The 20,666-nt window shown below is 39.4% G+C and overlaps 1 protein-coding gene and 1 long non-coding RNA gene across 6 annotated transcripts in view; one reads left to right on the plus strand and one right to left on the minus strand.

Annotated features, from left to right (window-relative positions):
• LOC309713528 overlaps positions 1 to 9,524 on the minus strand; it is a 180,476-nt gene extending 170,952 nt beyond the window's left edge. The window contains exons 1-3 of one of the 2 annotated variants that reach the window (XR_014278599.1): positions 9,344 to 9,524; positions 6,053 to 6,128; positions 4,806 to 4,947 (exon numbers count right to left, since the gene is read on the minus strand). This is a non-coding gene — a long non-coding RNA (uncharacterized lncRNA). Of the gene's footprint in view, positions 1 to 4,805; positions 4,948 to 6,052; positions 6,129 to 8,813; positions 8,861 to 9,343 lie in introns of those variants that run through there. The other variant, XR_014278600.1, reaches the window with a different exon arrangement.
• An 85-nt stretch (positions 9,525 to 9,609) lies between these two features.
• On the plus strand, positions 9,610 to 20,405 carry LOC309713523 (catechol O-methyltransferase domain-containing protein 1-like). 4 transcript variants are annotated; one of them, XM_082545217.1, is made up of 8 exons: positions 10,292 to 10,307; positions 12,561 to 12,627; positions 14,798 to 14,922; positions 15,036 to 15,141; positions 18,184 to 18,302; positions 18,897 to 18,951; positions 19,940 to 20,073; positions 20,172 to 20,405. In XM_082545217.1, exons 3-8 carry the CDS (start codon positions 14,818 to 14,820, stop codon positions 20,322 to 20,324), a joined length of 672 nt encoding a protein of 223 aa, XP_082401343.1. In that variant the 5' UTR covers positions 10,292 to 10,307; positions 12,561 to 12,627; positions 14,798 to 14,817; the 3' UTR covers positions 20,325 to 20,405. The 4 variants fall into 4 exon arrangements, with proteins under 4 accessions (XP_082401340.1, XP_082401342.1, XP_082401343.1 ...); XM_082545214.1 differs by lacking the exons at positions 10,292 to 10,307; positions 12,561 to 12,627 and adding an exon at positions 9,610 to 9,733; XM_082545216.1 differs by lacking the exon at positions 12,561 to 12,627 and having other exon boundaries at positions 10,216 to 10,307.
• Positions 20,406 to 20,666: the final 261 nt, after the last annotated feature.

Genomic DNA, 20,666 nt, shown 5'->3' on the forward strand with positions numbered 1-20,666 from the left:
CAGCTGAATCATTAGATGTGAACGGCTGCAGCTTTGCCATCTCTGAGGCACTGACATAAGTGTTTTCATGCTGAAATGTGACTAACTTCCGCTAAGCTAAACGCGTCTTTGTTCAAACTGGGACATTATGCGCCAAGAGGGACATATACTTCAGGATTGGTCCAACAATGGCTGCTTTAACAAGCAGATTATTTGCTGCATTAGATATTAATACCGATTACTGTTACAGAAGGATGTCATCCTGTGATTCAGTTCATGTGTTTTGTCTGGAAAGGCGAAAAAACCCCTCCGATCATCTCCACTCACAAAAATAATGCAGAAAAGCATAGTAATCGTAGTATACCATAGAGAAATAATGGCAGAAAAACTGATCAATACACAGCAACACAAAACAAATGTGCCACTGGCCTCTGCAGGAGGTCATTTACCCCTGCATGGAAACATCGTAGTTTTTTTTCGTGACTCAACGTATGAAAACATTTCCAATACAGATAAAATTAAACAAGCAAGAGGGCTTAGCCATTAGATAAATTAATTCAGCGCAGATTCTGTAGCTCAATAAAACAAACCAAATAGCTCCATTTCTACTCTTAAGCTCAAAGCAAATAGGATGCTCAATAAAAACACTGTACTGGCCCTCTCGGCTAAAGAAATCAATAGCTAGAGGACAAAGAACCTATAGCTATCACTTAATTCTCTTATCAGTGTGATTTAAGGGACACGGATGATGTTAAATAACTGTAAATCCTTATCTTTGACTTTGTGGGTGGTTTATGGCAGTTTCAACAGCAGTTCAGAGACAGAATGTCCATACCTTCTGCCGCATAGACGATTTATAGCTTTATTACTCTTTGTCTAAAAGAGCAGAGAAACATATAATTGAAAGGAAGAGATAGCAGCTAGTGAGTAGAGGAGCTGGAGAGGGGGCAGGCAGGAACTGAGAATCATCACTGCTAGAGACATATCACAGCGACAGCTTTATGGCAAAGGAGCAGCCCTCTTTGTTTTTGGAGGAGGGAGGGGGCTCGTAACGAGCAAGATCCAATTTTCTGATTCATCTGCAAACGGTTCGGGTTGAGTTTAGTATTCTGACGCCAGGCTTCAACCTGGCCCGCATGGGCGTAGAGGTCACCGAGAGGGCTGAGTGAGCTGAAGTCATGAGTTTGTGCTCACACTGTCACAGGCCTGCTCATATTTTTGCCCTCAGTGACAACGGGCCTATTGTTCTCCCTGATAAGGCTTCAGTGTGCACAGTAATGGGAATTAAGCAGGGCATAAGTCATGGAGAAATTGGGTGACAGCAGATCAATAGATAGTGGTGAAGCCTCAGGGACCATTAGTGAAGAGGGCCCCTTTGTTTGTCCGCTGGTGGGGAGATTCTGTGGATGTTTGGGCCTGAATTAAGTGTCGAAGCCAAGAATATGCCGAGTTCACCAGAGAGGAGGGAAAGGTGCTTGGCGACACAAGCCTGACACGTGTGTTTTTGCAAATAATAGGATGTCTTTATCAGGTCACATCAACCTCTTCTTGCAAAGTCAACAGCAGCAACTGCGTCTAGTAACAATTTCCCAGTCACTCTCAGCAGTCCCCATAAACACGCTGTGATTTCATTTACAGGGACCATTATGTTATTATTCAATCTATGGATTATCAAGCTTTATTAGGACACTAACGCTCAAAAGAAATGCAGCTTTTGTTTTTATTTTTCCTCACTATAAAAAAAATCCCATGTACCTCCTCAGAGGCTGACACTTTAAAGCACATGGGCATTTTCTCTTTTCTAGCATTTTATGTGTTTATGTATAATTTGTTTTACCCTTTTACTATAATCCTTTGGCACATTAAGGTAGATTTAAACCTTTTTTAGATTTTTCATACAGTGGCAATACTGTTGATCCTACTTAACCTGAAGCTGACTTTTTAAACAATTGTGTATTTAAAAAAAGAAAGAAAAAGTCAGTGAATATAAAAAAAACAGAAGTCTTACACTGCAGATCCCAGAAACCAAGCCAATAATTCTGACTAAATATTGTCATGCTGCAATCAATTTAGCAATGGGTCAAGAAATCTATTTTAAATCCGTGCTAACAATGCGGCTCTCAGTATGAGTGTGTTACCGAGAGCATGCGTGGCATACAGTTACTTATAACGGACAGTGGAAACAGTGCAAATAAAGACGCCCTGCAGCCCTACTTTGGAGCTGGAGGATGAAAATGCATTAGCCCTGCGCTTGACGTGTTTAAAATGATTAGCCACAACATGTGACAACTCTGATAAGGAAGAGTCTCCCATTAAGTTCTTCAGGCAAATGCATATTGTGGCCATCACTCCGGGACATTCCCACTTAAATGCACAGATAATTTGTTGTTGCGATGCATTATTCCTGCCCCATAACCAACCCCGGCCCAGTGAGCAACGTGCCACTGATAACTAAAGATATTAATTAGTATATCACCATCGTGGCACATCCACTTTCACTATTAATAAATTCCATGCCATCAGGTTGTGATTTAATTATAAATTATGTAAATGGTTGCCATGAATGATTTAAGCCTGTGAATTTTATTGGCTAAATGGGAGAGCAGAATTTAGGCGTATCACATGATCACAGTGATGAGGATTTACACACTCGAGTGATGACAGCACAAGTACAGGAAGGATTATTGTGACTAGATTACGATTCCACGTAGCCCCGCCCCCCAGTTAATGGCAGGAAACAAGTCAGATTCCTGAATTATTGAAAAACGATACAACTTAATGGCTATTAAGGGACGTTTGTTAGCGTGTATATTAAAATTAGCCTAATATGATGCTTTTCTTAATTTGTGCATGATTACAATGGAGGATATCCATACTAACCAAAATGAAGTAGGTCGCTGTTTGTTTAAAGTAATCCCTGTAAGCCAAACGCTTTGACTTCATACTGCTTTAAACACTCAATTTGTATTTGTTTTACCTAGGGTCCGGTATACCATGCAGTCACTGTCCACTTCATTAGGTACATCAGATCAACTGCTGCTTTACACAAATGTGTAATCAGCCAATCACATGGCAGCAACAAACAGCATTTAGCCATGCAAACACGGCCAAGACAAGTTCAATCGAAGCATCAGAATGGAGAAAAAAGGTAATTTAAGTGACTTTAAATAATCAAGGTATGCAGAAGAGCATCTTAGATGTACAAGAAGCAGCAGAAGGCCACACAGGGTGACACTCAGCCAAGAGCAGGAAACTGAGGCTACAGTACACAGGGCTACACAGGCAATGTGAAATCAATGTGATATCATGTCGCTATCCACCAAACCAAAACTGAAGAATGTTTCAGGCACCTTATTGAATCAATGCTATGAAGAAATAAGGCAATTTTGAAGGCAAAGGGGAGTCCAAACCAGTACTAGGTATACCTAAAAAAGTGTCCAGTGAGTGTAACATCAAGCTGCTAATGTATAACTATGTAATACTGTTTCATTATTAACATTTTCTTTTTGTTTTGTAGTTTTTTTGTTTTTGTGGTTTCTTTAAGACTTGTTGTTCACAAATCACAAATTAATTTTTGGTTCCATTTCTTTTGGAAGGTTTAAATTGTGACGTGTAAGTCAAGCAGTTGGATTAATCAGCTAATTGCTTCACAGCCACAGTTGCTAACTTGGTCGGCAATTTAAATCATTCTGATCTGCAGGTCACTGCTTGCTGTATTTCCTGTTTGGAGAATTTTGCTGTAATTAAAAATGAGGACATCATCTTCCCTAGGCAAAGCTAGAAATATAGTAACATAAAAATGTCCACAACAATGGTGACTAGCATGAGAAAGGCTTGTGCTAGACTGACTTACAGAAATAACACCTGATGGACACATTTCTGCATTAAAAACATTACGTTAGTCACTCATTGGAATGATTTTGGTAGGATGGGCTCAAGCACAAAACGCCCTCCTACCAAAATCAAAATGGACACGATGTCAGGCGGCACGAATGACGTGAAACTAAAATGGCAAATCAGTCTGACTGTCGGGTGATTTCTTATCTGTTTTTGACATTTTACAGTCTCATAATCAGCGGTCTGACAGGCATAAGTATTGTGTAACAGTCTATAAAGGCTAGAAGCACAAAGGGAACCTTTTTTCTGTCCTTTTACAGTGAAATGGATAGCCGAGTAGAGAGCCAAATCTTTTTCTTTTCTTATTTCTTTAAACCACTTTTCTTCCTGTCAAGTTGATGTAGTGCCAGGAACAAGGAGTATATTTGGTCTGAAGATGGCTGTCAAATCAGACTGTCAGGCTGCACTTTTTGATGGAGTTGTATCACTCGCTCATCTGTCAGTCAAAAAGAAAGACTGCTGCCAAAGTCAAATTCAAGAGTTGAGACGAGCGGACTTACGTGGCATTTCATTGTCTGGAAGGCAGAGAAATCTGAGGAGCCGAGTTCAGCTCTGGTTTAAAATTTGTGGGGCACGTTTGCTAAGTAAAGGAGTGACAAGGTGGACGGCTGATATGGCATGACACTTAAATCTTCAAGTTCTCTGAAATGCTGTGCGCAGACAGATAATTGACTCAAACGTTCCCGGTAATCAGTGATAAAAACAGAATATTGCCTCATCACACTTACAGAGAAAGCCTACACACTTCGCAGAACATTATTCATTGTGGCATGAGACACCATAAAAACACTTCTTTTCAGCACACTTGAGTCAGGCCAGACTATAAAATTCAATCATCACAACAGTGTCAGACATTGTTCTGGCATACCAGAAAAATCCCCGACCCAGGAAGCGTGCAACTCTGCCTGATTGTTATGGTGTTTACTCACACAAGAGGCTTACCCCGAGGCAAGCTCCACGCCTCGGCCGCCCAGCTGCAAGTGTCCCAACCTCCTGCAGAAATACACGATGCTCTCCAGCTGTTCGGGCTCCGTCAGCGTCCAGCAGCGGCCGGTCAGCATCGAGTTCTGCCTTGGTACAGCAGATCAGAAAGTGCAGAGATAGCAAGTTATCTGTCAGGTACAACCGGTGCGGGAAAGTTTCATTTAGGAGCAGCAATTGATCTATTTGCACTCTGAGAATGAATCCAGCCCAGTGTGGCTGACTCAGACAGACAGTGTTGTATTACTGGCCTCCAAATGCACAGGACTTACAAAGCTCCTCATTCAGTGTAATATGAGTGTTTTCTCCAATCTCCATTCCCAAAAAATTATAGACATAAAAGATTCAGCAGCCAGAGTTGCTAAAAGATTTTCTTTTAAAGACACAAATAATTAACCTTAAAAGCATCTTAACTTTTATATACACAGGAAATATGTATAGAGGGCAGATATAAAACAAAAACACATCTAATTGTTGTTGTAATACTCATTAGTCGGCTTTCATGGTAACAATTCTGGGTTTTAATTGCTAATTTTCAGCTAAATTAGTTGTTAATTGTTGGAGGGTTTGTACCATACAATATGAAGGATGCTGTTGTTCTGACCTGTCAGTATTTGCTCACCATGTTACTGTATATTAGAGTTATGTATTTAACAGCATTTTAAATTATTGTTACTTAGCCTCATTTTTAGATGATCACAATCTTCTAATTTGAGGTTTCTGTAAACAACTGAAAATTCATTTCTCATCACTAACACGCATCCCCACAAATGCTCCTCTAAAATCTTTATTCCCCTCTTTTATTAATCAATTTCTTCTTTTACTTTGTGTGACAAGATTTAAAGCTCAAACCAATTTTTTTTGTGTTTTTGAAACAAGATGAAGATTAATAATAGCTGTTTAAAAGGTTCGAGTCTACACTTACAGCAGCTTTTCTCCCCTGAGTGGCATATAAGTCATAGAAGTTATTAGAATGAGGTGTTAATCAAAGCTGTGGCTTTTAAATGGCTCTCGACAGCAGTTTGTTGAACAAAAGCTCAACTGTAATAATCTTAACGCTTACCCTGCTTTTAATCAAAATGGCCCAGTGTGACAGAATAAAAATGTTCCAGCACGCCACAATAAATAAAGGCCGTCTGTGCTCTGCTTGGTTTATTAGCTGATACTTTCCCTGAAGTGTGAGTGCAACACTTACTGTATCTATACACTGTAGGATAATCTCATCTCTTTGTGACTCCCTGACCGAACAGCAGTCATCATGATGGCACATGCTGCAGATACACAAAGGAAGCCGTTTAAAAGTTTGCATTATGTCATGCTTCTTGTTCCACATCAACACAGGGGTCAAACCAGTGCGATTTAAATGGCATAAAGGTCAACACTAATAATCCACGTGAATAAAACAACTGCTTAAAACAACAACAAAAATGTGTCTATCAAACCTACAAACTATGTCAGATAAAACTAAAGGCCACTGTTCTTGTTTAGTGGGCGGTAAACCAAAACCTCACATTGAAATAGCTGGATTTCATTAGTATGAGGATGCTGCCCCCTTGTGTAATAACTCTTGTATTACATGTCTTCTCATTTAACTTTCTGTTTAGCAAATACAATGTAAGAAAAAAAACAATAAAATAATCTAATCTTGATCACATTATATACAGTATTACTTATGATTAGCTAATAATTTATGTCATGGATGATTTTATTTATAATATGTGAATAAAGTTCAAATGAGTACTAAACTTAAATATTAACAATGTGAAGACTGACGGATACTCAAGGAATAAAAGGAGTTATATAAGGAGGAGTAATATTAGGACAGAGATGTTGAAAATTGACTGCAAAAGACAAAAACATATTGTCTCAGTGCTCACATGGAGTTAACAAACATTAGAACATGTAAAAGACAACTGGGAATTTGGGGTCAAATTTGGAACCAGAAAGTGAGACAGTTGGGTAGTGTACACTGTTCTGCTAAAGGGACAAGTACACGCTAATTTGTGAAACTTCGGATTATTTGGTAATTTTCCACATGGAATAACTCATTCCTTAGAGCAAGAATACACTGATAAGCTTCATAAGAACATGGTTGTTGTTGTTGCCTTTACGCTTTAACCAAAGCAATGAAGGCTGGTAACGACTAACTAATCGAAATGCATTTCAATTGAATTGGTTTTCAAAGATTCAAGTGTTTTTACTGGGTCATTCCAGCACATGAATTTACATGAGGTGAAATTCATGTCACAGCAAAGGCCCAAAAGAATAACACACACTGAGAGCAATTTATAGAAAAACAAGAAAGGTATTTACAGTGTAACAGTGTAACCAGGAATATATTTAAAGTGGATTTTCAATAAGAAAATAAAAAATACAAATAAATATAAATGAATTTCAAAGTCTCAGAGCTGTGTGTGTTGGATAGTACAACATTTATCTTATTTTGGAGAATCAGAGGCTACAGAGCACCATCATAGTCCAACAGCCTTACAGACCTTTCAGCCTTTGTCTCCAATACAATACAATAAAATCCAACAGACAGAAAAAGTAGTTGACAATGAGAAAGCCGACCAATGGCTGGACATAGCAGCACAGGAGGCTGGGGTCTGCCACACCAGACAAGACCCCATGTGCAGGCTGTGCAAAGATGCCCCTGAGACAATCCAGCACATAACAGCAGGGTGCAAGATACTAGCAGACAAAGCATACAGTACCTGGCCAACAATGCCATAACCAAGTGGCTAGCATAGTACACAGGAGCATCTAGGCCAAGTATGGCCTTAAAGTCCCAAGGTCAAAATGGTCAAAATGTTGAGAATGACCGAGCTAAAATCCTGTGGGACTTCCAGAAATAGATGGACAAACTGGCTAAACAACTGGACATAGTAGTGGTGGGCAAGCAGAGGAAGAAGCCCATAATGTGAGATGTAACTATACCAGATGATAGCAACATCAGGAAGAAGTGACACAAACACAAACAAAAAAAGCCCAAGGTGGAGGGTGAAGGCAACAGTGGCCCCCGTGATAATCACAGTACTTGGGGCAGTGAGCCCCAATCTGGGCGAGTAACTCAAACAGATCCCAGAAACAACATCCGACATCTCTGTCCAGAATAGCACACAGCTAGGGACAACAAAGATACTGTATAGGCCCCTAAAGCTCCCAGGCCTCTGGTAGAGGACTTGAGATTGGAGGATAAAGGATGTGGATAATTGATTATGGGACACAACATGCCACTGTGCCAAAGAAAAGTTCATTCCTGAGTGGCAGTAAAGTTTAGAGTTTATGCTATCACTAGTAGGGCTGGGAAAAATTATTTACATATATTATTTTCCTTATATCCTATAAAATCACTAGAAAAACCATCTTAAGCCCTAACTAAAATACCCTGAACCAACTGAATCATACTTAAGTCTGTGACAGTGTATGGAAAATAAAAACTACAGCCTAAAAAAATTAAATAAATCAGCAGATATTCATTCGGTTCTTAAAAACAAACGATTCAGTTTTCTTCAGTTTTAGATTTTCCTACTAATTCTTTATCAGTAAATAAATCAAAGTCCTGACCTACACTTGACTGATGTAATATCAGGTGTTGTTATATTGCTCTTTCCCACAGAATAAAGTACACTGTACATTTAATGTCACTGAATTGTTGCTGTTTATTAACTAAATTGTATTTGATTATTTGTTACATTTGTTTCTTTAATCTGAGTGAAACACTCACTGATTCTACAGCCTACTTTACAGTTTTCAGTCTACGGTTTCAGACGTAAAAATACGTGCTTTTGACACTGCATTTCATGGGAAGGGATCTCAAAACTGGATTATCTCTGCCATCTATAATCCAGTTTTGAGATCCCTTCCCAGACGCCTTAACGCCCACTCACATCCTGGGCCATCTGATCTCAGGAATTCGCATGATAAGGTGGGGCCAGGTTTCACAATGAACTCACCCGAAACTCTGGCTGATTGGGACCCACACCCAGTTTCACACCTTGGCTCAGGCGATTAGAGGATCATCAGGGGGTCCTTTTGTCCCTCTGGTTTATATCTGGGACTCTCCACCATTTGACCTTAGAACTGAAGAAGCTTCTCGGATAAGAGGTGAAACGTCTTCAAGTAACTTAAAGAAGTCCAGACGCTTTTCTTTGCAAGCTCCTTTGAATAAAACCTTATACTTCCATATTGCATTTTTTAAATTTTTACTTTACTACAATAACAGCTGTATTTACTTTGCAGATTTAGACTGCATATAAAACCTGAGTAGACTTTACAGTAAACCATGTTTCTCAGAAATAAATTAACCAAATAAATGATGAGTCACAGTGAGTCGGCTGCACCACTAGAACAATAACCAGTGGAAGGATAACCAGGGGATTATGCAATGGCATCCAACTTTAACCCCATCAATGCTCTACACGAAGAAACATGAAATATATAACATCATAAAATTAGTAACAAAAGTAACAAAAAGTATACTTACAATGACGTTTTATAGTGCAGAACTATAGAAATGAAAACTTTTAACTTTCTGCATGAAACGTACTTCTAGTTCAGGTACTTGTTGATCATTAGAAATACACATTAATCTGTTTAAAATTTATTTAATCTGCGAATGTGCGTGTTTTATTAGGATTACAGTTACACTTTCTGATATTTGTCTCCTCGCATCTTTAAATCATAGCGATCCATTTTCTTTCTGCCGTTAGGTTTCTGTTTTACAGTCCTATCAGGAGAGCTGAAGCAGGTCACATGATCGCCACTATGACTACATGAATGGCCATATTTTTAAGGTTGGTTAAGCAGGAATTGAGTTATTCGCGTTTCTGTCGCGCCTCCAGACCAACCACACCAGACCCGTCTCTACTTTGCGGTGAGTTCTCGTTTTCGTGTAGTCGATTGCAGCTACAGTATACAGTTTATTTAAAACCCTGAGTGGGTATGCAACATGTTTTTCCCTTTAGTTAAAATGATTCCGCCACTGTAATTATTATGTTTATCAAAACACACATTCCCTTCTTGTGACCCTTTCTTTCTGAATTGCCTCTCTTGTTTGTTTTGATTTTACATTTTAATCGTGGTGTTTTGTGCCAAGCAGAACACAAAACAGTAGGAGACGCAGCAGTGGCGGAGCGTGGGGGTGGCTTACTGGGCTTAAGCCCGGGTTGTTTTGTCAGAAGCCCGGGGTATTTTGGGGTGTAATTTTTTCATAGTTAGATGTCTGGCTGACAACTGTATAAAACAAAAAGTACACACAATAGTCGAAGCACATAGTGCACACTGTGGGAATTTACGACTGTGCGTGAATCCCCCCTGATATTGGTATGATCCGAGCTCAGGCACTAAGCGACTGAGCGAGGGGGCGGGGCAGCTGCCGCCTGTGAGTGCGCTGTTGGAGGTTGGAGAGACGGAGCCAGCCATACTAAGGAGAGCTTAAGTTTGACCAGGTACCAAAGCAAATCATTCGTACCGTACAAATAATGTAAATATGACGGTGCATCACGAAAGATTGATATCAAACTGATCACTTGACCAATATTACGTTATTGCTCTTCAAGTGAATCAACAAATGGCGAAATGAAAAGCCGAACAACAACAATGCTGTTTCTTTGGAGAGTCTCAGCTTACATGTGTGTATTCACAGCTGAAACCAGATATTTACACTTTATGGAAAACACAAGAACATTTTTTTACTGTACAACGTCATTTAGAGTAAACTTGTTTTGTTTTGGATAAATATTGAAATATCTTTTGAATTAGTTAAATGTCAGAATAAAGAGAGACAGAGCTTCTATTTATCATCACTTTCATCAAATTTAGGAGTACATGTACACTAAGTTTATTGTTAATTAGTAAGAAACTCCAGACGATTCCATTCTGAGCTGAAGAAGCTTCTGATTGGTTCGTAGAGTCCATGTGAGTAAATTGGTGGCACAGCTGTGGATGCATATAAGGCAAAACACAGAGCCTGTTTCTGTGACATGGGAACATCAAGAGATGTCAACTAGGGCTGGGCCATATTATACCGTTCACGGTAATACCGGTATAATGTTAGGCAACGATAGGAAAATGAAATATCGCGATAGAATGGGAGTAAAACGCACATGCGCAGTGCCTTTGTTTTCATACGCACATGGCCGATTGTTGAGTGAAATAGATGAACCAGAATTGGTTTGTAAAAATGGTGCAACTTCAGTGATGTGGAACTGGTTTGGTGTTTGTCCGTCAGATACACAACAAAGCACATTTTTTTGCAGAACATGCAAGCGGCCGTTGTTATTGTCATATTTGTCGGACTAAGATGCTCTTAAATCTGGGAGTAATCTGGGTCCTAAACTCCGTATTCTTCAGGTCAAACAACACTGCAGCATCACTTAGAGTTAAAAACTGTCTAAATTCTTTCATCTTTAATAAAACGATCAGCATTGCTGCTTTACCAGGTGTAACTATAAAGTTTAACTTCCAGGCATCCATGAAAACAAAAGTTATTACATTTAACGGAGTTAGAAGTTAGCAGGAAGCTAGCGGAAGTTAGCTCGCTAGTTTCGCTAGTTACCTAAGCATGATATAGCATGTTCTGACTGAGAGATTTCTGAAAAAAATCAAACGTACAGCTCTGCTATCACTTCCAACATAAATGAAGACAGGAAACTAAACAGCAGTGACGTTTGTAGGGTTACTGAAGTTGGGCTAGCTGGTATATAATGATGTGCTACGTGATCGCTAGCGACACAGCTATGTTAGCATAACATAAACAGTGAAGCTGGAGGACGAACACTAACACTTTTCCACTTATAACGTGAAGGTTCTTCATGGTTAGAAACAAATGCAATCGCATGGCAGGATGTTGTAAACGGACCAAACTTCAGTCAGGAGAACAACTGAGATAATCCATCCACAATACGAGGTTAGTCATTAATATACTGCAACAACATGGGAATAGAGCAGCTGCCAGAGAATTCAACATTAATGAATCAATGGTACAGAAGTGGAGGAAGCAAGAAGAATGAGTTTAATAAAGTTTGATTTATCTGACTGCTTTGTTTCGCTTAATGTGCCTTATAATCCCGTGCACCTTATGGTCCGAAAAATGCGTACTGCACACTGCAGTTTAATGTTGCAAAGCACCTCTTTTTAACTTCAGTGGATATTATACATGGTTATGCTCAGGATATGTCAGCCCATTTCTACTGGAAATGCCTTTTGGTTAAACTTTCAGCAAGGAATTTGCATTTGCACTGTTACATTTTTATAAAGCTTTAATGTACATAAAAACCAGCTTCTTGTTTAAGTGAAAATAAATGGAAGTTTGTCTTTTTGCGCTAGTAATGTTGTGGAGTTGTATTTTGTCTCGCATCAATTATATCGTCGGTTATATCGTTATCGCAAATTTTCAAATATATATCGTGATAAATATTTTTGGCCATATCGCCCTGCTCTAATGTCAACCAAAACAAACACCAGGAACAGAACTGTGGAGCTCCATAAGTGTGGCTCAGTTTGAATACAATTTGGTGCCATTTACAATTAAGAAATACAGACAGTTTCTCTCTTTACTCTTAAAGTTAACAAATATGTTTTTTTATATTTATCAATCTAAAAAAAATTAACTTTTAGTCTGATTTGATGTTACAATTAAAAAAGTGTTTTTATCTGAAGAGTAAATATCTGGTTTCAACTGTATATTTGATGATTGTCAGCACAAAGAGAGAGAGAGGAACAGAGAGGGAGATGGAGAATGAGGACAGAACAGATGAACAAGAGCAGGTGAGACACACATGTTAGTCAAATGGTTGTTTACCAAAAGTATCACCGTATCATAGGTCCTCATGTATCTCGTGTTTCTTTTTAGGTTTGTTACTTTTCAAATTCTACATTTATTAAGTTTTGCAGCTTGTTTGCACAACAAGGCTAAATAATTATATAAACTTTTCTCAATCTAAATATTGTACTTTGGTAGAATTAAAAAATAAGTGTAGTGCAGGTCTATGATGATTTTTAGTGCTGCTATCATCTAGTTCTGATTCTGGTTCTGTCTTGGTTAAGTCCTCAGTAGTCCTGATTTTGAACTGTTGTAGTCCTGTTTTAATTCCGGATCAGTTCTGGGTCTGGTTGAATTGGGGATTAGTCCTCGTGTCTTGATACAGCCCTGACTTTGTTCTGCCTCGCTGCTTAATTAAAAAACTAGTTTAAGGTGTCCTGCATATGTGATATTTATTTTTCCCTAACTCAAAACAGAGCCAATTAATTTTTCAGTCATTTCTAAACACCCCCCCCCCCCCCCCCAAAAAAAAATAAAATAAAATAAAAAATCCCACATGCATACTACCCTTTAGGGCTAAGCCCCGGGTGTTTCAAATGTCTGGCTCCGCCTCTGAGACGCAGACTTGTAGAATTGTAATCGCCTTTCACCCACCCCGGAGCGGCGCCTTTACGCGTAGTATTACGGTACAGTGGCGAGGAAACCCGGAAGAGCTCAAACAGCGCTGAATTTGTGAAAGAAATGTCATTTCGTATCGTTTCTAAAGAAGCGCTGGTGGGCTCCGTCACGCTTGGTGTTGTTTTTGTTGCCGGCTATTTTATCGGTAAGTTCAAAGGCGGACAATGCTACAAAAAGTAATCCTTATGACGTGACGTCGTCGCTAAAGCAAGAAAGCCTGTCTGTAACAAGGTGTGCGCAAGGTGACTTAAAGCCGAACCATTGTGTTTGTTTTTTATGTTTATTATTAATGAGTGGAATACAGGAGAATTGTGTGTGACTCAGACTTCTATGGTATTTTTTTTAATTGTATTTATTTATTACCGCAAGTTAAAAGCTTCAGGGTTATAGTGGTTTTATTATTGGAAGTTATGTTTAGGCTTCGCCTGTATTTGTTGCGTTGTTTTGAACGGGGAAATTTTCAAAAAAACCATATCTCAGGATCTGTTTATCGTATTTTTTTTCTTCCTGTTAATACAGACAATTAAACAAAAATATTCCACTTCATGTTTTGTTGCTGTAAACACTTCGAGTTTGTGTTTATGCCGTTTATCTAAGAGGTAAGAGCTTCGATGCTGATTTGGGGTCTATTGAAATAAATATGCGGTTTCCAGTGATCTGGCTTTTAGTTAAGTTGTAAATTGTGTGAATTACCTTGGTACAACACGAGATGAAGAATATGTTGGTGCACTAATGAACTTATGAGAAGCTTAATCTGAAAGAAAAAAAAAACCACAGCCTCCATGATCACATCAATCTTATTTTTAGATTCAGATTCTATTATGTAATGCATAAAGTTTGTATAAGACTGAGTGAACACCTAGTGTAAGGCTTTGCAGTACAAATTCCTCTTCTAATCATATATTTGCTTCACTTTCTAGCTACTGTTGAGCTTGATAGACTTACAAAAAAACCCCAACAGCTTCTGAAGTGACATTTACAATACAAATTGCATGGTTCACGTGCAAATAATAATTGTTTGTAATGTAATAAATGATTTATTCTCGACTTCAGTCTTAGAATCATCCCATACAGTTTGCTCAGTTTAAATTATAAAAGTTTATGAGTGTAGAAATGTTAGAAAAACTCCTTCTCCTTCCTCCTTAAGTCATATTTTTACAGCTGATTAAATGCCATTTTACAGTAAATTAGGCCCCATATTTATACAAATTTACAGATGCCACATGGATATGTTCTATGTCTACCAAATTATATTTAACAAAAGATGTCAGGTTATCTTATCTTACAGTATTCAATATTAATTATTTGTCTTTGCTGCTGCTGCAATAATTTAATTTCCCTGTTGAAATCGTTTGGGTTTGAACTTAATCAAATAACTTCTACTTATTAACTAGATCTTAGGTTTCCTGAAATATATTTAAGCTGGCTAGGAGTCCTCTGACATCATTGTGCTCTTAAGATCCTTATGTCTTTTTTATGGTTTGTTTGTGCCCTCAGGAAGAAAGAAATCTTCCAGAATGAGCATCTCCAAAAGTCACTGCGGGGGGAAAGAAAATCCACTGTTACAGTATGTTGTCAATCACTCCGTAAGGGAGCATCCGGTGCTGAAAAAACTCAAATTGGTAAGGAGGTCTTGCCGCTTGTGCTCTGGCAAATCTATTGTAATAAATCTAATCAGGTTTCATATGGCATTATGAAATTTTATGTAACTGGCTTCCGCTCCGCTTGCTTTCAGAGAACAATGGAAGACTCCTGGAACGGGATGATGGTTGCCTCTGAAGAGTCACAGTTGTTGGCCAATTTGGCCAAACTAATAAAAGCTAAGAAAGCGATAGAGATTGGTAAGGGTGACGAATTTGACATCACACGAACATCCAAACTGATAAAAACATGCGCAGCTTTTATGACTAAGCTTTCCCTTTTTTTCACCTGTTCAAACACAGTAACATTGCACAATATGAACACAAAACACTGGCTACTTGGAGTGCACAGGAAATTGCATAGAGAGCAGGACATAGAGCAGGCAAGTCTTCAAAGTGGACTGAACCTTTTTTTTGGCATGTTTAGCAATCAATCAATCAAGGAGCTGTGGAAGCTGCTTTAGTTCTTTAGGACCAAAGTAAACTCGATTTTAATGATTGAATCCATTTTCTAATATGTGCTTTAGTAGTTGCAGTTGGCAGCAGATTAGAATCAAGGATAAAAATATTTTACTTTCTCCATCACCACCAAACGCATGCAAACTTCAGTAGCAATGTGACATGCAGTTTGAGATGCTTTCCAGTTACAGCGAGATTTAAATCGATCACTAATCTGTTCCTGTTCTCACACACACACACACTCTTCTGTGAGGTGTGAGCGCTGTTTGTTTTTAACATAGGTGGAGAATGGCTGCTGACATAATGTGGATCCGAAGATCAATAATTGGCCTTACTGGGGTTGAAAGTCTCGATAAATGCATTCCCACCCATGTAATTGAGCTTTGCTTGGCACATCCGACATACTGTTTTACTTTTGTCCATGATGCGCTTATCTTCAGGGTCATACTCCACATGAAGACCAAAATAGTTCCAAAGGCTAGATCTGAATGAGGGTGGGGGAGGTTCAATTTGCCATGTTGCAACGAGCTTAGCTTCTGTCTTGCTAGCTTGCGCTGCGCTCAGTGGATCTGCGCTTGACAGTGCAGCTTAGGCGGACTAGTCGAACGCAGATCCACTGAGCTCTCAACACAGACAGCATCGTCAGAAGAAAAGTTGATAAAATAAATTAAAAATTTTGTATTGTTCGATACATATGCGTACTGAACCGAAAGCACTGTATCGAACGGTTCAATATCGATAGGAGTATCGTTGCACCCCTAATATATATATATATATATATATATATATATATATATATATATATATATATATATATATATATATATATATATCTCCTGTACATGGATGACATCAAGCTGTATGCCAAGAGTGAACGAGACATCGATTCATTGATCCACACTACCAGGCTATACAGCAATGACATTGGAATGTCGTTCGGACTGGAGAAGTGTAGTCGGATGGTAACAAAGAGAGGGAAGGTAGTCAGAACTGAGGGGATTGAACTACCAGAAGGCAACATTGCAGACATAGAGGACAGTTACAAGTACCTGGGGATCCCGCAGGCAAATGGGAACCATGAAGAGGCCGCTAGAAAGGCTGCAACCACCAAGTACCTGCAGAGGGTCAGGCAAGTCCTGAGGAGTCAGCTGAATGGTAAGAACAAGATCCGGGCCATCAACACGTACGCCCTGCCCGTGATCAGGTACCCTGCTGGGGTAATAGGCTGGCCAAAGGAGGAGATAGAAGCCACTGACATAAAGACAAGAAAGCTCCTTACCATGCATGGAGGGTTTCACCCCAAGTCCAGCACCCTGAGGCTGTACGCTAAGCGGAAGGAAGGGGGCCGGGGACTGGTGAGTGTCAGCACCACAGTCCAGGATGAGACAACGAACATCCAAGAATACATTGGGAAGATGGCCCCAACTGACCGAGTGCTCAGTGAATACCTCAGGCAGCAGAAACCCAAGAAAGAGGGGGAAGGCGAGGAACCATCATGGAAGGACAGGCCCCTGCACGGTATGTACCACCAGCAGATAGAGGGGGTGGCTGATATCCAGAAATCCTACCAGTGGCTGGACAAAGCTGGACTGAAAGACAGCACAGAGGAACTAATCATGGCAGCACAAGAACAAGCTCTGAGTACAAGATCCATAGAGGCTGGGGTCTATCACACCAGGCAAGACCCCAGGTGCAGGCTGTGTAAAGATGCCCCAGAGACAATCCAGCACATAACAGCAGGGTGCAAGATGCTAGCAGGCAAGGCATACATGGAACGCCATAACCAAGTGGCCGGCATAGTGTACAGGAACATCTGTGCTGAGTATAACCTGGAAGTCCCGAGGTCAAAATGGGAGATGCCCCCAAGGGTGGTGGAGAATGACCAAGCTAAGATCCTGTGGGACTCCCAGATACAGACGGACAAAATGGTGGTTGCTAACCAACCGGACAGAGTGGTGGTAGACAAACAGAAGAAGACGGCCGTAGTGATCGATGTAGCGGTTCCGAATGACAGCAATAACAGGAAGAAGGAACACGAGAAGCTGGAGAAATACCAAGGGCTCAGAGAAGAGCTCGAGAGGATGTGGAGGGTGAAGGTAACGGTGGTCCCCGTGGTAATCGGAGCACTAGGTGCGGTGACTCCCAAAGCTAGGCGAGTGGCTCCAGCAGATCCCGGGAATAACATCGGAGATCTCTGTCCAGAAGAGCGCAGTCCTGGGAACAGCTAAGATACTGCGCAGGACCCTCAAGCTCCCAGGCCTCTGGTAGAGGACCCGAGCTTGAAGGATAAACCGCCCGCAGGGGCGTGCTGGGTGGTTTTTTTTGGGTTTTTTTATATATACACACATATACACACACACACATACAGTATAGATATATTTTTTTGATGGATCAGTACTATATAGATGTCTTTTTAGGGATGTTTGTGGCTTAATAGGCTATTGACTTATCTGTTTAATAATTTTAAGCATGAGAAAGCACAAGTTTGACTGTATTTGTTGCTCCTTAAAATAAAAAAAATATTTTACTTTTAATTATTTTGAAGACAAAGACACATCCTTACTCTTAAAATTCTTTCATTTCATTTCATCAGTGAGGTGCTCCCGTCCTGCATATCCACACATGTAAAAAGCTAGAATCCTAGGAATGTGCAGATGTGGTCAGGAAATCAATTTCTATAGCAAATTGGCTAAAAAAAATAGAGAAAACCGTATTAAAGTATGCAGTATATCACACCCCCTTTCTGTTGTCATGCACAATGATGATTTCTTCTTGCGTCTATAGGAGTTTATACAGGTTACAACACACTGAACATGGCACTGGCCTTGCCTGAAGATGGAGTTGTGATAGCATGCGATATCAGTGAAGAGTACACCAACATTGGTAAACCCTTCTGGAAAGAGGTATGCTTCAAATCTGTGTTTTATTGTTTTATTAAATGTAATAATGCTTATAACAAAGTACCGAACAGTGCAGAGGATGATCAGTCATCACAGGGGAAGTATACAGCTCTGTCTGACATCTTTGCACATAGTTGAGTAAAAGAAAAGTAACTATAATCAGTAACTACTGTAACTGATTATAGATATCACATAAAGATATCACTTTATTAAACAAAAATGATTTAGCAGGTTTTTATTTTTTAAATGACTGATATATAAGAAATATTCAGATGATTCGTCTATGATAAGTTGACTATGGCAGTGTAATTATGAAATCTAAAATCAAGCAAGAAAATATTTGTCGAAAGACAAATCTCTTAGCAGTGATTTGTGTCAACAGAACCTGAAGAGCTTAAATGGTCTGATTCTTATATAGCGCTTTAAACATAATAATCTAGGTAAGAACAAGTGTTACACAATACATCTATGTAACGGACTCTGAAAGGTAACTGAATAATCATGCAGATAAATGTATCAGCAACAGGCTTCCTGATATTTTGTGACACACCCTTCACTTCTTTTACTCTTTAAAACATTGTTTCTTTCCATTAACAGGCTGGAGTCGAGAAAAAAATTGATCTGCGCATTCAGCCAGCACTGAAAACTTTAGGTATGGTAATGTTTCTCTTTATTTGCTCTCATACATTTAACTGGAGATTTGCATTTTACTGATAAAAATGTTCAAAAATGTCTTTCCCAAAGGTCTGAGGATGCATTCAATTTCCTTTAGTAGGACAGAGCAGTTTGTGGTAATCTGCGTCCAACAACTTATTTAATTACTCTGGGGGTGTTGCTCTGTTAGTACTTCAGCTGGGGTAAAGGTTTTTGACAAGTTCAACTTGTTGAAAAAGATAATACCTGTTGCAGATGCAGTTTAACGGAGGTTTGAGTCAGAGAGTTTGGTACCAGGGTAGCATGGATCGTTAAAATAACTTTCTGGAATCTTTCACCATGTATGATTTAATAAATACTAAATAACTATTTAAGTAACATTGCAAGTAAAGCAGTACTTTATAGTCTTACATTCAGATGTTAAAGTGGGATTTGGGAGGTGGTAGATCCGGTGAGCCTACTTAGAAATAAGTCATGTAAGGGTCATTCCACATCCACTGAACAATCATTTCCAGGCTGATGACCTGCAATTTCTCTAAATATGCGTCTTAATAGAAAATTGCCAAATTTGAGCTTTTTACTGTTGTAAGTTAAATTAAAAAAAAAAAAAACATTTTCTTTTTAATTATGATGAAGTAATAAAGCCTTCAAAGCTCGTGTGCAGCTGTAAAATTTGAAATAAAATCCAGCACTGAAGGCACACAGAGTGGTTGCATATGAATTCACCATTAATGATGAGCAGCACCAATGTTGGCTCTTGGTATTATATATATTGTTTCATAGACCTTTCTTTATAGATTTCTATCACACATTCTTCTGATAAGGTATCTGACTGAAGTAAATGGCACTTGGTTGATCCATCTATCCTTTTATGTGAGCGTGCACAGAGCCTGAAGCAGAAAGCCTGGGTTAACAAAGAGAGACGATAATCACCACTGTGTTAGCCACTATCTCTGCTTACCCCTCGGTTTCATTGTTTCTTTCAGATGATCTCCTGTCTTCTGGCCAAGCAGAAACATTTGACTTCATCTTCATCGATGCTGACAAAGTTAACTATGACAACTACTACGAGAAGTCTCTGCAGCTGTTGAGAAAAGGAGGTGTCATTGCTATCGACAATGTAAGCGCTACAACCAAAATAAGCACGAAACACACAAATTCTTGCACCGTGCCAGTTCAAGCGGCAAAACCTCTATAAAAATGTGTCTGGTGCTGCAGGTGCTGTGGGGTGGGAAGGTGCTGAATCCGTCCCCAGATGACGCCGACACTGTGGCCATTGACAAGCTGAACAGGAAGCTGTACAGAGATGCCCGAATTAATCTGAACATGCTGACAGTGGGAGATGGAGTCACCCTGGCCATCAAATTATAGTGCATATCTGAGAAGTGCTGCTAGTGCGCAGTACTGAAGTTATACAACAGGATTTGATTAAAAAAATTAAAAAAAACTCCATGTGTTTTGTTTTTGCATTATTTCACTAAACTGACTTCATATAATATCCTCTAATTGGCATCAAGTTAGACATGAGAATGTTGATTTCAGTGCTTTATTGTGAAGGACACACAAACAGCTCCGATTAGTGTCGCAGTCCAAAAATGGGAAGTGTTTAATTCACTCAGTCTGACTCAAGCCACAGTGAGGAAAATGAGAATGCATTTAGCATTGACTTGCAACTTAGCAGCTATTGAAGGTAGCAGAGGTCCTGAACTCTTA

Source organism: Aulonocara stuartgranti, assembly GCF_965226115.1.
Source record: "Aulonocara stuartgranti genome assembly, chromosome: 8".
In the NCBI taxonomy this organism is placed as follows: domain Eukaryota; kingdom Metazoa; phylum Chordata; class Actinopteri; order Cichliformes; family Cichlidae; genus Aulonocara; species Aulonocara stuartgranti.